Source organism: Alternaria alternata (genome assembly GCF_001642055.1).
Source record: "Alternaria alternata strain SRC1lrK2f unplaced genomic scaffold CC77scaffold_3, whole genome shotgun sequence".
Taxonomy (NCBI): Eukaryota; Fungi; Ascomycota; class Dothideomycetes; order Pleosporales; family Pleosporaceae; genus Alternaria; species Alternaria alternata.
The window spans coordinates 1296013-1308178 of NW_017306192.1; the positions used below are offsets into that span (position 1 = coordinate 1296013).

At 52.5% G+C, this 12166-nt stretch overlaps 6 protein-coding genes and 1 non-coding gene across 7 annotated transcripts; 4 read left to right on the forward strand and 3 right to left on the reverse strand.

Moving 5' to 3' along the window:
• Positions 1–224: 224 nt before the first annotated feature.
• Positions 225–1287, forward strand: CC77DRAFT_928136 (F-box domain-containing protein; the record flags this gene model as incomplete). The annotated part of the gene is made up of 3 exons (XM_018534036.1): positions 225–260; positions 310–1132; positions 1184–1287. The coding sequence occupies 3 exons, from the start codon at positions 225–227 to the stop codon at positions 1285–1287; spliced, it is 963 nt and encodes a 320-aa protein (XP_018390112.1).
• Positions 1288–1490: 203 nt separating this feature from the next.
• On the reverse strand, positions 1491–1576 carry CC77DRAFT_t14. The gene has a single exon. It is a non-coding gene; the product is annotated as a tRNA-Trp (tRNA).
• A 523-nt stretch (positions 1577–2099) lies between these two features.
• Positions 2100–2647, forward strand: CC77DRAFT_1057890 (hypothetical protein; the record flags this gene model as incomplete). Its single annotated transcript, XM_018528073.1, has 2 exons — positions 2100–2402; positions 2465–2647. The coding sequence occupies 2 exons, from the start codon at positions 2100–2102 to the stop codon at positions 2645–2647; spliced, it is 486 nt and encodes a 161-aa protein (XP_018390113.1).
• Positions 2648–2886: 239 nt separating this feature from the next.
• On the reverse strand, positions 2887–4967 carry CC77DRAFT_981957 (nucleoporin seh1). The gene is made up of 3 exons (XM_018536096.1): positions 4385–4967; positions 3444–4293; positions 2887–3393 (listed from the first exon to the last, which is right to left on the reverse strand). The coding sequence occupies exons 1-3, from the start codon at positions 4937–4939 to the stop codon at positions 3287–3289; spliced, it is 1512 nt and encodes a 503-aa protein (XP_018390114.1). The 5' UTR covers positions 4940–4967; the 3' UTR covers positions 2887–3286.
• A 189-nt stretch (positions 4968–5156) lies between these two features.
• CC77DRAFT_540732 (UDP-GlcNAc-1-phosphate transferase) lies at positions 5157–6905 on the forward strand. Its single transcript, XM_018532083.1, has 3 exons — positions 5157–5605; positions 5655–6049; positions 6103–6905. The coding sequence occupies exons 1-3, from the start codon at positions 5373–5375 to the stop codon at positions 6849–6851; spliced, it is 1377 nt and encodes a 458-aa protein (XP_018390115.1). The 5' UTR covers positions 5157–5372; the 3' UTR covers positions 6852–6905.
• A 544-nt stretch (positions 6906–7449) lies between these two features.
• CC77DRAFT_955795 (3-isopropylmalate dehydratase) lies at positions 7450–10730 on the forward strand. Its single transcript, XM_018535487.1, has 5 exons — positions 7450–7660; positions 7716–7865; positions 7916–7947; positions 8001–8075; positions 8122–10730. Exons 2-5 carry the CDS (start codon positions 7766–7768, stop codon positions 10240–10242), a joined length of 2328 nt encoding a protein of 775 aa, XP_018390116.1. The 5' UTR covers positions 7450–7660; positions 7716–7765; the 3' UTR covers positions 10243–10730.
• CC77DRAFT_981968 (CDC73-domain-containing protein) lies at positions 10411–12048 on the reverse strand. The gene is made up of 2 exons (XM_018536097.1): positions 11361–12048; positions 10411–11305 (listed from the first exon to the last, which is right to left on the reverse strand). The coding sequence occupies exons 1-2, from the start codon at positions 11976–11978 to the stop codon at positions 10640–10642; spliced, it is 1284 nt and encodes a 427-aa protein (XP_018390117.1). The 5' UTR covers positions 11979–12048; the 3' UTR covers positions 10411–10639.
• Positions 12049–12166: the final 118 nt, after the last annotated feature.

Here is a 12166-nt window from a genome sequence, read left to right on the forward strand (position 1 = left end):
GAGAAAGTGAGTGGTGAAGCTTGAACGGGAAAGCGCGTCTTGTTGACGCGCTAGCCCAATGCAGATAAGCCTCGGTCTTCCAAAATGAGCCTAGCATCGCGATGACGATATCTTATCTCCGGTCCCTGGTGTTGCTCCCTTCGCCCATGCTGGACGGCTTTCGCTCGCGGGATACTGTAACTACACGTCGTGGAACTATTTCGAGTACGATCATAGTTGTCAAGATGGAAGAGTGCTATCTTTACAGACTCCCCAACGAGGTTTGCTGTCTGTTAATCTGTATTGACAGCAAGATGCTAACCATTGCAGTTGCTCTTACATCTCCTCACTCCTATGCCGACACCTGAACTCTTAAAGTTGACCACAATATCGCACCGTATATACACGCTGATCCTACGCATCTTGCACAACCGGCTTGTTGCAGCTGCCGAATTGCACTCGCACTCTGTGCTACTCGAATGTTTCCACCCCTCCGCCAAACTCACCGAGCCGCCATATTTTTGTACATACAGATGCACCGACGGCTTGACACAATACGATGAGTCGAATTCGAGCACAAAAGAGGTTGGTAGACTAGGCGATATGTATAACATGTACTCTCGCTTCCGTCCACATAGGCGCGATCTTGAAGCGGGCGGGCGGCGAGTGAAGCCAAGACCTGGAGACGTACCTGGTAGTCGCACCTTTCCAGGGGCAGTGCAGGAGAAGTACCAAGGTGAAACGGTCAAGCAGACGCTGGGATTGGAGGCGCATGAATTGTTCACGCAGCTGGTCGCGCAGACCAACCTTGTGAAGATTGGATCTCATAATCTCTTTACCAATTTCGTTGACATTGAGGAAGGCGTACTTCGAGTGTGGAGAGAGTGGCTACGCGACATCGCGGCGAAAGGATCGACGACTAACACAGAAGTACCAATTGAGATTGTTGAGGAAATAGGTAAGGGGAAAGAGGTCGTAAGAGAAGTAGAAGAAGAGAAGGCGGACTTGGAAGATCCGCGCATTCTGTGGGTTAGTCCCAGGAAGGACAGCGGTATACGTTTCAATGTGAGGGAGAGGAAACTTCGAAGGGACGCACCGATCCTTATCAGCACCGATGAGGATATGCCAGTTACTTACGATATCGAGCTTGACGGTAAGTTGTCGCGCCGTCCTTTCTCTTGGGCCGACTGCTGATACAGGGTAGAACTGCTCATAAGAACGTCGCATCTCCTTTTGATGCTCGAGAAGTCTATGCTGCAGGAGGACAATTCATCTGGCAAAGCAGTCGTCTTCGGATCTTTCGGATAGTTCCCGCAATCTCAGCAAATACACAACAATCTCAGAAATGAACATGGTTCAGCAAAAATGTCGGCCCAGATCCTCGGTTCTTTTCGGTGGAGCCACCCCTCTTTACCGCAATCGACCAAGCACAATGATGCATCAACGCATCGGATCCACACAGCAGCAAAAAGATTGCTGCTCCCTTTGGGCAAAAAGAATTGAATCAGGTGTGACCTCGAGGCGATTTGAACGCCTAACCTTCAGGAAGCTCCAGGTGGTACTGGAATCTGACGCGCTACCATTGCGCCACGAAGCCTGATTGGATGAAAGGAAGTGGTTATTGGGACAATTATATACTCAATGGCACCCTGTTCAGTACGATTCAGTACGATATCTTGTCCTTGTTCAGACACAACCGCCATCGGATCCACTATCAGAATGGCCACGTCTTCAGTTCGATTAATCTACCGACGCTAATCCTACCACGTCCCTAGTATCATGCAACGCTTTTCTACCCCACTCAGTCTCTAGTCCTCATGCAGCTTCAAAGATTCTAGGCCCTGGCATCTCAAGCCTGCTAAAAGCATCTCATAGGAATCAGACGATTGATACAGTGGAAATACAAAGCTGTTGCAGTAAGGAGCTGAGGGTGGTGCGGTTTGGGGGAGTATAACTTCTATTCTAGCCCCCCAGCTAGGACGCATCGGGCGCTAGCGCGTAGCGACCTCGAGGAAGACTCACACATGCAGCCTCAGCCAGTAGAGGTGTTCACGACTTCTGCGATTCGACCTTGTAATCAAAATCTGTCAGCGAGCAAGTGTTCAGTATATTCACCCAGCATGACAGAAGCAGAACGACCCAAGATTGGTGTAGGTGTCATCATCCACGATAATGCAGGGAACATCGTCATGGGAGAGCGCGCAGGCTCCCATGGCGCAGGTACTCTCCAGTGCCCCGGAGGCCACCTCGAGTACGGCGAATCATTCGCTGAAACGGCTGCAAGAGAGGTGTTGGAAGAGACAGGGCTTGAGGTGGGCAACATCAAATTCCTGACTGCTACAAATGATGTGTTTGGAGAGGGGAAGCACTACGTGACCATCTTCGTCACTTGTACCATCACTGGCGATAACAAGACACCGATGGTAAGCTCTCGTTTGTCCTAGTGTATCGGCAGTCGAGAATGAAGAGCTGATAAACTTGGTAGCCCATGGAACCGCACAAGTGTGCTGCGTGGAGTTGGATTCCCTGGACACAGATGTGGGCTTGGGCTGGAGAGCAAGCAAAGGCTGAACAAGAAGGAAAAGAGGTGCAGAAGAACCTGTTTCTCCCGCTAGTCAACCTATGGAGAGAATACCCAGAGATGAAGGATGCGCTCGTTGGGAGGTAACCACGGCCTTATCGATAGTACCTCTCATCTGGACAGCTTTCAGTTCCCGCGCCTTGTGGCTGTTCACCTATCATTCTATATACACCCCCTAGGTGCAACATGACAATCTATCTCACCCAGAAATACGCAAATCCTGGTAATAGAATACGTCATCAGTCTGCTTCGGGGCTATATGTTCTACCCTGCGCTGTTTCTATGTCAACAAAGCGAAGGTTGGCATCGGACAATACGATATAACACAAAATGCCACATTGTACTTGGTCGATTGATACTTGTACTATACAGAGAGTTAAAGTTCCCACCATGATATGGCTGAAGCTCCGTGATGGATAGCCGTGGGTATCTAAACGTGGGATGACTTGACGGAGTGCGGTAGCCAGAATGCACCACTGCGTCGTGTGCCGTGTGATGTTCTTCATATGCCTAAACACCGAAAATGAGTCGTACAAAACTCGCCCTAAATGATCCCAGAGTCGTTCGTTGTGCAGTGCGCTTAGCTTGCGATACCTGCTTGCCAAAAGACCATTGCCAATTCATCTACCACCAACGCCGTAAATATCATAATCATGCTTTCATGTTGAACCACAATGTGTCGGAAACGCATCTGGAACTTGGGTATACTAGAATTGGGTTGGCCCGCTAGTCTTCGGCGGTCTCAATCTGGGCGTATTCCTGCCAGTGGCCGTCAGCGGCCTTCTTCCAGGTGCGAATGCTGGCATCGTCTCCAGTAGTAACGAGAAGATCACCTATATTAGCTGTTAGCTGTGGCCATGCACGTTCCGTTGGACTGGCTTACCCATCTGTGAGAATGTGACACGCCAAACTGCTCCGTGATGGTTGGTCAGCTCATCTGTCATCTCTGCCTTCTGCTTGATGCGACCAGGATACTGCTCGTTTTCGAGAGACGCATCGGGAGCCTTCGAAGCTCCGGCCAGTCCAGCTCCTATTCCAGACGGCGCGTTCTGTCGATGACCTCGCGGAGATACTGACAGCGGAGCCGATGACGATGCAGTTCCAGGCGCAGCGTTCTTATCATCGGTCTGCGTGCGAAGCTCATAGATGCGAATAGCTCCGTCTTTGCTAGTTGTAGCCAAGATGTCGTAGCCCCGCATAGAGCCGTTAGCCCAAGCCAAGTCTCGAATGATCTGGCGTGCACCCTCCAGCTTTGCAACCTGGAAGAAGCGCTTGGCCTTGTCAGTGCGGAAGATGAGGACGTCCTTCATAGCGGCAACAGCGAGGGATAGCGACTTGCGATCGAGGCCAGCGGTAATGGCGGTCCAGCAGGGCAGCTTTTCCTTGTGAAAAACGACCTTGAAGCCCACTTCATCTTGACGCTCTGGAGGATTGTTCTCGGAGACCCAGCGCTCTGCCAGGATAGTCCACTCATGGAGGTTACTCTGGTCTTGAGGCTCATACACAGTGAGATAGCCGTCGCGGGTGATAAGCGCGAGCCAAGTCTCCTGCATGATGTTCTTAAAGTCCAAAGACATGAATGGAGCGTTGGTCAACGACTGCAGGTTGTAGATCAGCTTGAAGCGATTGCCGGACATGGCTACCTCAGTAGCATCCTCTTGCCAGATCTTGCAGTGGCCATCTTCACCAATACTGCCGACCACCTCGCCCATGAACGGGCCGTTCCACTTGATCTAGCATCAGATTAGCGATGGTTCACAAAGGTGGCGAAATGGCATGCAGGCGACCGAAAGGAGATTTGCGGCTGAAGATTAGATAACTTACATCGATGATCTCAGCATTGTGAGCCTTCCAGCTCTCGACGAGGGTCCACGAATCGTCCTTCTTGTCCCAGACCTTGGCACGGTGGTCTGAGCTTGCCGTGACCATGCGCGTGCCGAAGTAATTGAAGTCGACGGCGAGTACGAGGTCCTGGTGGCCATGCGAGAAGGTCTGGAAGCTCTGCGCTGCAGCCATCTTGGCGTAGACGCGATGCGCGTCCACGAAGTTCACCTCTAGGTAGTCGACGACGCGCTGCTCAATACTACCTGTGCTACCGTCGGCACAAGGCTCTTGAATCAGGGGAGCGATCAGGTCTGCGTTCTCGATCTCATCTTCAAGCGCGACGGCGATGTTGAAGTCCGGCTTGCGTGCACGCGACCGTGCTTCGTCTTTGGTGGGGCTCAAGGACGACGAATCGCTCACCGCAGCCGACGGCAGACGGGACGCAGTCAGTTGTCGAAGGAAGTTTGGTGAAGTAAGGTGAGTGCTTACGGCGTTCAGACCGTCCAAGAGATGATCGGTCTTTGCCGGGGCGCCCGCGTTGTTGTTGGCGGCCATGTTTGATGCCAATGTTCGTGGGTCTATCGTTTCGGGTTAGCAGAGCAGGAAGAAGCCGAAACAACACCTTGCCAGAATCTCTACTCACCAAACACCGCAACCACAACTTCGTGCAGATCGTTCTGCTCTTGTCGTCTCTCGCTCACGTCGTGAGCTTTTCTGGTTCGTTGCTGAAGCTTGTGGATCTATCTGCTGGCTTTCTCTGTCAGTCTCAAGTCCGGTTCGAACACTTTACGCGAAATCAGGCTCCGGAATCAGACAAAGAAGTTGTTATTGGGCAGAGCGGCGAGCTCAGTTGATGCTGTTGTGAGGGAGTTGCGCGACCGTCGCTGATATTGTCGCGACAGCAAACGGCTGGGCGGAGTCAACAACTACAGGCGTCTACGTGCCAAGATCCGCCGTCACCACGGCATTCAACACAATTACAGTCACCATGACGAGTGCGCTGTCATCAACAGAGACATTTTCACTGCTTTCCTTGTCTATCGCCTGCCTTGGAGTGCTGACCAACACTCTTCATGGTGATGGTGAGCCGCTTGTTGCGTCGATAGCGCTCAGTGGTCTAGCATTTGCGTTCTGCTATGCGTTGATACGATGGCTTGGAAATGCTTTCATGAAGCGTGGCTTCAAGGGACGAGATCTCTGCAAGCTCAAACAGATTGAGATGTAAGTGCCACATACTCTGATCCGCTTGTCAATTGACTGACGGAAACAGCCCTGAGATGATGGGAGCGGTGTGTGCGATGGTGTACCTTTTCGTCCTGATATTCTTCATACCATGGCCTTTCTACAAGGACATTGTAGTCGCAACGTCAGGGGGCGGCAATAGGGATATCATAAAGGAATTGGAGCTGATCGAGACCGGGAGGCTACTACACAGATTTCCCCACAACAAGCTTGCATCTTACCTATCCGCTATTCTCTCCCTTCAGTCTATCGTACTGCTTGGAATTGGTGACGATTTGTTCGACATAAGATGGCGACACAAGGTGCTCATCCCCGCCTTTGCAGTCATTCCCATGCTCGTCGTCTACTTTGTCGACTTTGGCGTCACACAGATGGTTGTTCCGGTACCACTGAGACCTTACTTGGGCGAACTCTTTGATCTAGGTATGCATTCATGTCGAGCATGATTACGAAGCGAGGTACTGATATACGTCCAGGCTGGCTGTACTACGTCTACATGGCGCTCATGTCCATCTTCTCCTCAAATAGCATCAACATCCTGGCGGGTATCAACGGTATCGAGGTGGCTCAGTCTATAGTCATCGCAGTCCTGATTGTTGGCAACGACATGCTCTATCTCTCGCCATTCACGACGTATCCGCATCCGGCAACAGACTCCCATCTGTTCTCGCTGTATTTGCTACTACCATTTATTGGTGTCTCGTTGGCTCTACTGATGCACAACTGGTATCCAGCAAAGGTGTTTGTGGGAGATACATACTGCTATTTTGCGGGCATGGTATTCGCCGTAGTCGCTATCCTCGGCCATTTCAGTAAAACGCTAATCTTGCTACTCATACCGCAAGCGTTCAACTTCGTCTACTCGGCACCCCAGCTCTTCCATATCGTACCATGTCCCCGACATCGGCTTCCGCATTTCAACGCACGGACAGGACTACTGGAGCCATCGCGCGTCGAATTTACCAAACCATTACGACGACCGATAGCGGAGAGCCTCAAGGTGCTGCACCGGCTTCGGATGCTTGATGTTGAGATTGATGCGAAGGGGCAGGTGGTTTCGTCGAGCAACTTTACACTAATCAATTTATGGTTAGTATGGTTCGGTCCAATGCGGGAAGACCGCTTAGCCATGGGTTTGCTCGCGTTCCAGTTCGCGGTTGGAGTTCTAGGGCTGTTTGTACGACATCGGATGGCTTTGCTTATCTTCACCGCGGACAATCTGTAGATGTATGGATATGTGTGTATAGATTGACGGGTTGTGGGACATGTAAACTATTCACATGGCGTTGTCTGCTCGAGTAGTGGTAACAAAAATGTACTTAAAAGTCATATCCTACATGGGCCGGCCGGCAATGTCCTGATACCGAGTAAATATATGACTTCGGCATATGCTGCTTACCGTGCCCTGATAGGTTTGAAGTTGAAGAAGGAGTATTGATTCTATCGAAGGATTCCTATCGAAAGAAGCAATTCGCTCTCCTATCGAGGTGGTTTCCTTTTTTCCCCAGTTGACCGCCTCTCGCAAACATTTGCACCGTTTGTAAAGTCCTACGTTCAACATTACAACGCTTGGGTAAACGTGTGGGTTAGCCAGGGCAACGTTAGCTGTCCTGGAAACATGCTCATGAAACGTCAAATCGGAGTGCTTGGAAATTGGCTGACTTTTGCAGATGGATCGGGAGGCGGTGCAGTGGGGCATGCACGATGCGGGGCAGAGTCGGACCTCTTCGCACGTGAACGTCGTCATCGGTAGCGGAAACAGTGCCTAGAGTAGCTCTCTCAGCGCCAGACGAGATGCGCGGCAAGGTTCCTTGCGTCTCTAATGGCTCAAGATCAGCATCGTGAATTATCACCTACTAGATAGTGAAATAACGCAGCCCGACAGCGGTGGAGGCCGAAGTGGTCCGTCATCAATCGCAGCGTGATTGGCGGCTGTGCCCCTCTTGTCGTCGACTCCGAACATCGGCCGGCATGTTTTTGTGCCTCGTTCGCCTTCCAGCGATTTGAGTTCCCACATGCGCCTCATTTAAGCCGGTACCTGCCCTTGCCGAGTGTCTCTTACTTCTATTGCTCATTCTCAACTTTTCAGTGCACTCAAATTGAATTTGTTGTACTACTCATAACCCATATATATTCAAAATGCCGTCTGCAGTAAAACCGCCGCAGACCTTGTACGACAAGGTCTTTGAAGACCACATCGTCGAAGAGAAGGAGGATGGCACAATCCTTCTGTATATTGGTATGTACTGCGCTGTGTAACCTACTTGTTCTGTACTGACTGCTGCGCAGATAGGCATCTTGTCCACGAAGTGACATCACCAGTAGGCAGATCTCGCAATCCGTAACTTGAGTGCGCACGCTTATACAACCACAGCAAGCATTCGAGGGTCTCCGAAATGCCGGCCGCCGAGTACGAAGACCAGACTGCACCCTCGCCACAGTCGACCACGTATGTTCCCCATTCCGGGGAATACATCAGCGACTAACAGCAACAGAACATCCCTACCGCCTCGCGGAAAAACCTCACCACGACCGAGAAATTCATCGAAGAGACCGACTCGCGGTTACAATGCATGACTCTCGAGGAGAATGTCAAGGCCTTCGACCTCACATACTTTGGCCTTGACGACAAGAGGCAGGGTATCGTGCACATCATCGGACCTGAACAGGGCTTCACGCTGCCCGGCACCACAGTCGTATGCGGTGACAGTCACACATCCACACATGGCGCTTTCGGTGCTCTCGCCTTTGGTATCGGTACCAGCGAGGTAGAACACGTCTTGGCCACCCAGACCATCATCACACAGCGGAGTAAGAACATGAAGGTTCAGGTCGACGGAGAACTCGGACCTGGTGTTGGCAGCAAGGACATTATCCTGCACGTCATTGGCAAGATTGGCACGGCTGGAGGAACAGGTGCCGTCATCGAGTTCTGTGGCTCGGCTATCCGCGGCTTGAGTATGGAGGCGCGTATGTCGATTTGCAACATGTCAATCGAAGGTGGCGCACGAGCTGGTATGATCGCGCCTGATCAGATCACTATCGATTATCTCAAGGGAAAGCCCCTTGCACCCAAGGTCGACAGCCCAGAGTGGAAGAAAGCTTGCAACTACTGGCTTGGACTCAAGTCCGACGAGGGCGCCAAATACGACATTGAGGTCTTGATTGACGCAAAGGACATTGCCCCGACAGTCTCCTGGGGCACTTCGCCACAGGATGTCATTCCCATCACTGGCGTTGTACCTGGACCCGACGACTTTGAGGATGCGACCAAGAAGCTGGCGTGCGAACGTGCTCTGAAGTACATGGGCCTGACTGCCGGCACCCCGATGCAGGAGATTCCCCTTGACAAGATCTTCATCGGATCCTGCACAAATGCTCGTATCGAGGATCTTCGGTCAGCTGCTCAAATCGTTGAGGGCAAGAAGGTGGCTTCTAACATCAAGCGTGCTATGATCGTCCCGGGTTCTGGTCTGGTTAAGAAGCAGGCAGAGGCCGAAGGTCTTGACAAGATCTTCAGTGATGCCGGGTTCGAGTGGAGAGAGGCTGGATGCTCAATGTGCTTGGGCATGAACCCCGACATTCTGTCACCTGGCGAGCGATGTGCGTCAACCTCCAACCGAAACTTCGAGGGCCGACAGGGTGCTGGTGGCCGAACACATCTCATGTCGCCTGCTATGGCCGCCGCTGCCGCTATCGTAGGAAACCTTGCCGATGTACGGAAACTCGCCCCGCAGGCTCCGGCACAGGCTAAGGGCTCACCGAAGATCGAGCTGGACGCTCAAGTCGAGCCTCCCAGCAGTGACGAAGAGTTCGAAAAGATTATGGACCTTCCCAGCTCCGGACCTCAGCACACCGCCTCGAACACTAGCAGCACAGGCAGCGCCTCAGCCGGTATGCCCAAGTTCGAGACTCTTCGCGGATACGCGGCGCCCATGGACGTGGCAAACATCGACACCGACGCCATTATCCCCAAGCAGTTCCTCAAGACCATCAAGCGCTCAGGTCTCGGCAGTGCTCTCTTCCACGCCTGGCGCTTCGAAGCTGGCAGTGACAAGGAAGACCCATCCTTTGTACTGAACAAGGAGCCTTACCACAACTCAAAGATTCTAGTATGCACAGGACCCAACTTTGGCTGTGGTTCAAGTCGCGAGCACGCACCCTGGGCGCTCCTCGATTTCGGCATCAAGTGCATCATCGCCCCATCGTTCGGCGACATCTTCTTTAACAACACCTTCAAGAACGGCATGCTGCCCATCCGTATCGGAGACGAGGCTGTCCTGAAACGCGTCGCTGACGAAGCGAACGCTGGCAAAGAAATCGAAGTCGACCTTCCCAACCAAGTCATCCGTGCTGCGGATGGAACCGAACTGGCCAAGTTTGAAGTTGAGGAGTTCAGGAAACACTGCCTTGTTAACGGACTTGATGACATTGGCCTGACCATGGCCAACGTCGACAAGATCGAGAAGCATGAGCAGAAGCGCACAGCCGTCTGGCCTTGGCTGGATGGAAGTGGGTACTTGAAGAGGCATGGACGCGGACCGGTCAAGGTCCAGGCGCAACCGGTGCCCAAGACTAACCGTGGAGAGGAGATTACCGAACCACTGGAGTGGTAGAAGGCACAGGTTAGAGGGAGAAAAAAAAGTTATGACCTCGGTCTATCTATCAGGAGTTATCGTTTACATCTGGCGAGCGGCTGCTCTGCGGGTTTTGGATCAAAGGTGTTTCTAATTGGGATGAGATATCACGGATTTGAATGACATATATGATTGAATGACTGTCACAACCGATTGTATTTTAGTTGAATGGTCTGAACATGTCGCTATTATACGTTGAATTTGTTCTTCCGTCAAATCTAGTACACGCGAAACCAGCTTTTGGAAGGTATACACCGCGCGCTATGCCGACCATGCATGGTAATCCAACGCCTAAACACCCAGGAACCCCAGCATAGACTTCCGTAACATATCGATACAAACTCGACTCCTATCAAGGCACACATAGTCTCGATTCTTATCGTCCCTGCTGCCCAGCGAGACCAGGTCCATCTCTAGTCCAACCGCCCTTCCGCATACCCTCCTCGATCCTGCCCCAAATTCTCTCTACAACCTCGCGATCCCTCCACCTACCCTTTTCGCTTCCCGTCCACTTGTCTACGCCTACAGGCAGCACACCCCTACCCAGCTGCTTGACCGTCTCCGGTGGCTCTTCTGAGCTCCAGCCCACAAAAATACCTGGGTAGTTTGCAAAAAGCTCAGCTGGCTGGGTGTACTTGTAGCTCTTGAATTGCCAGAGCTGGCCTGTAGTGAAGATGGCAACTACACGGCTCCAGTATGTAGGCTTGAAACTGGCGGTGGAGTCAACGCAGATAAATGTCAACGGTTGTGAGGAGATGGAGGGGAGGAGACGTTGGATCTGGATCATGTTTGCTGAGGCGGATGTGCTGGACGAGTCTGTAGTATTGGGTGGGATGAAGATGCCGTCGCTCAGGAAGGTTTTTACGTTCGAGGTACGGAGGAGGGACGAGGCGGATGGAGACAGGAGGATAATGGGTTGCAGACGGCGCTGAGTACGCTTTTGGAGGTTCGCGACCAGGGCAGGTTGAGGCGCAGGGATTTTGTTGGCGTCGGGGCGTGAGCGGAGGAATGTACTGGCGATCTTGCGGTAAGATGAGAAGTCCTGGTATGTGTTAGTCTACCGTTGTGACGATATTAACAAGCTGGGTGATACATACGACGTTCTTGGTACCTCTCAGCACGCTGTTGTGGTCTCCCATCTTCCTTTCTCCGTCGTAGATCTGCAGTAACCGCGCATCCACCATCTTGCCCGCGCTCCCTACTTTGGTGCCCCTTCCTCCATCAACTGGAACGCCCTTTCCACCTGCAATCGCCGCCGCATCACCAGCGGCCGCAGCCAGGGCGCCTTCATCTATAGGAGCGATGCTATCACTGCTCTCCGTCTCTCCGCTCAACCAAGCAATAAGCTCAATCTTCTGCGCGAACGTCAAATTCTGCACACTTCCTCCCGCACCACTTGGCAGCTCCTCGTTGATTGTCTGGACAGCGGCGAAGTAGTCGGTGACAGAAGCGTCCTTGTTCAGCCACGCGAAGTAGCAGCTGCGCAAATCAACCGCCTTGCCATCTGGGGCGAATCGCGTGGGTGTGTTCAGCGCAAACACTCTGTGGTCGCCAGAGTCGGTATTGAAGGAGACGTGTGTTGCGACGGAGAGATCAGCGACAGTGTCGGCAGGTGTAGGTTCGGCGCTCGTGGTGAGAATAGGTGTTGCGCTGGCTTTGATGCTCAGGCGGAGGTTGTAGAGCGCGTCTGCGACTTCGGCTTCTGCTGCAGCCATTTTGAAGCGATTGGCGCGTCGTGCGCGTGTGAGGAAGCTGGAAACTGGGGGTGGTGGCTCTTTGGCGTTGATGCTGGGAGCTTGAGTTCGCGACTATGCGATTGCACTTTCGGGGAGGATGCCGGGGTTTCTCCGATTGGAACGTGCCTCGGACTTCCGCTTGCGTCTTCACTCCGCCAGCACAACTA

Bases quoted from the DNA above. Each gene is read 5' to 3' on its own strand.
- CC77DRAFT_981968 (XM_018536097.1), bottom strand. From the start codon at position 11,978: ATGGCTGCAGCAGAAGCCGAAGTCGCAGACGCGCTCTACAACCTCCGC. The intron at 11,306-11,360 runs GTATGTATCACC...AACACATACCAG, and splicing joins TGAGAGGTACCAAGAACGTC to GACTTCTCATCTTACCGCAA.
- CC77DRAFT_955795 (XM_018535487.1), top strand. From the start codon at position 7,766: ATGCCGTCTGCAGTAAAACCGCCGCAGACCTTGTACGACAAGGTCTTT. The intron at 7,866-7,915 runs GTATGTACTGCG...ACTGCTGCGCAG, and splicing joins CACAATCCTTCTGTATATTG to ATAGGCATCTTGTCCACGAA. The intron at 7,948-8,000 runs GTAGGCAGATCT...ATACAACCACAG, and splicing joins TCCACGAAGTGACATCACCA to CAAGCATTCGAGGGTCTCCG.
- CC77DRAFT_540732 (XM_018532083.1), top strand. From the start codon at position 5,373: ATGACGAGTGCGCTGTCATCAACAGAGACATTTTCACTGCTTTCCTTG. The intron at 5,606-5,654 runs GTAAGTGCCACA...TGACGGAAACAG, and splicing joins AAGCTCAAACAGATTGAGAT to CCCTGAGATGATGGGAGCGG. The intron at 6,050-6,102 runs GTATGCATTCAT...ATATACGTCCAG, and splicing joins GGGCGAACTCTTTGATCTAG to GCTGGCTGTACTACGTCTAC.
- CC77DRAFT_981957 (XM_018536096.1), bottom strand. From the start codon at position 4,939: ATGGCCGCCAACAACAACGCGGGCGCCCCGGCAAAGACCGATCATCTC. The intron at 4,294-4,384 runs GTAAGTTATCTA...ATCTGATGCTAG, and splicing joins ACAATGCTGAGATCATCGAT to ATCAAGTGGAACGGCCCGTT. The intron at 3,394-3,443 runs GTAAGCCAGTCC...CAGCTAATATAG, and splicing joins TGTCACATTCTCACAGATGG to GTGATCTTCTCGTTACTACT.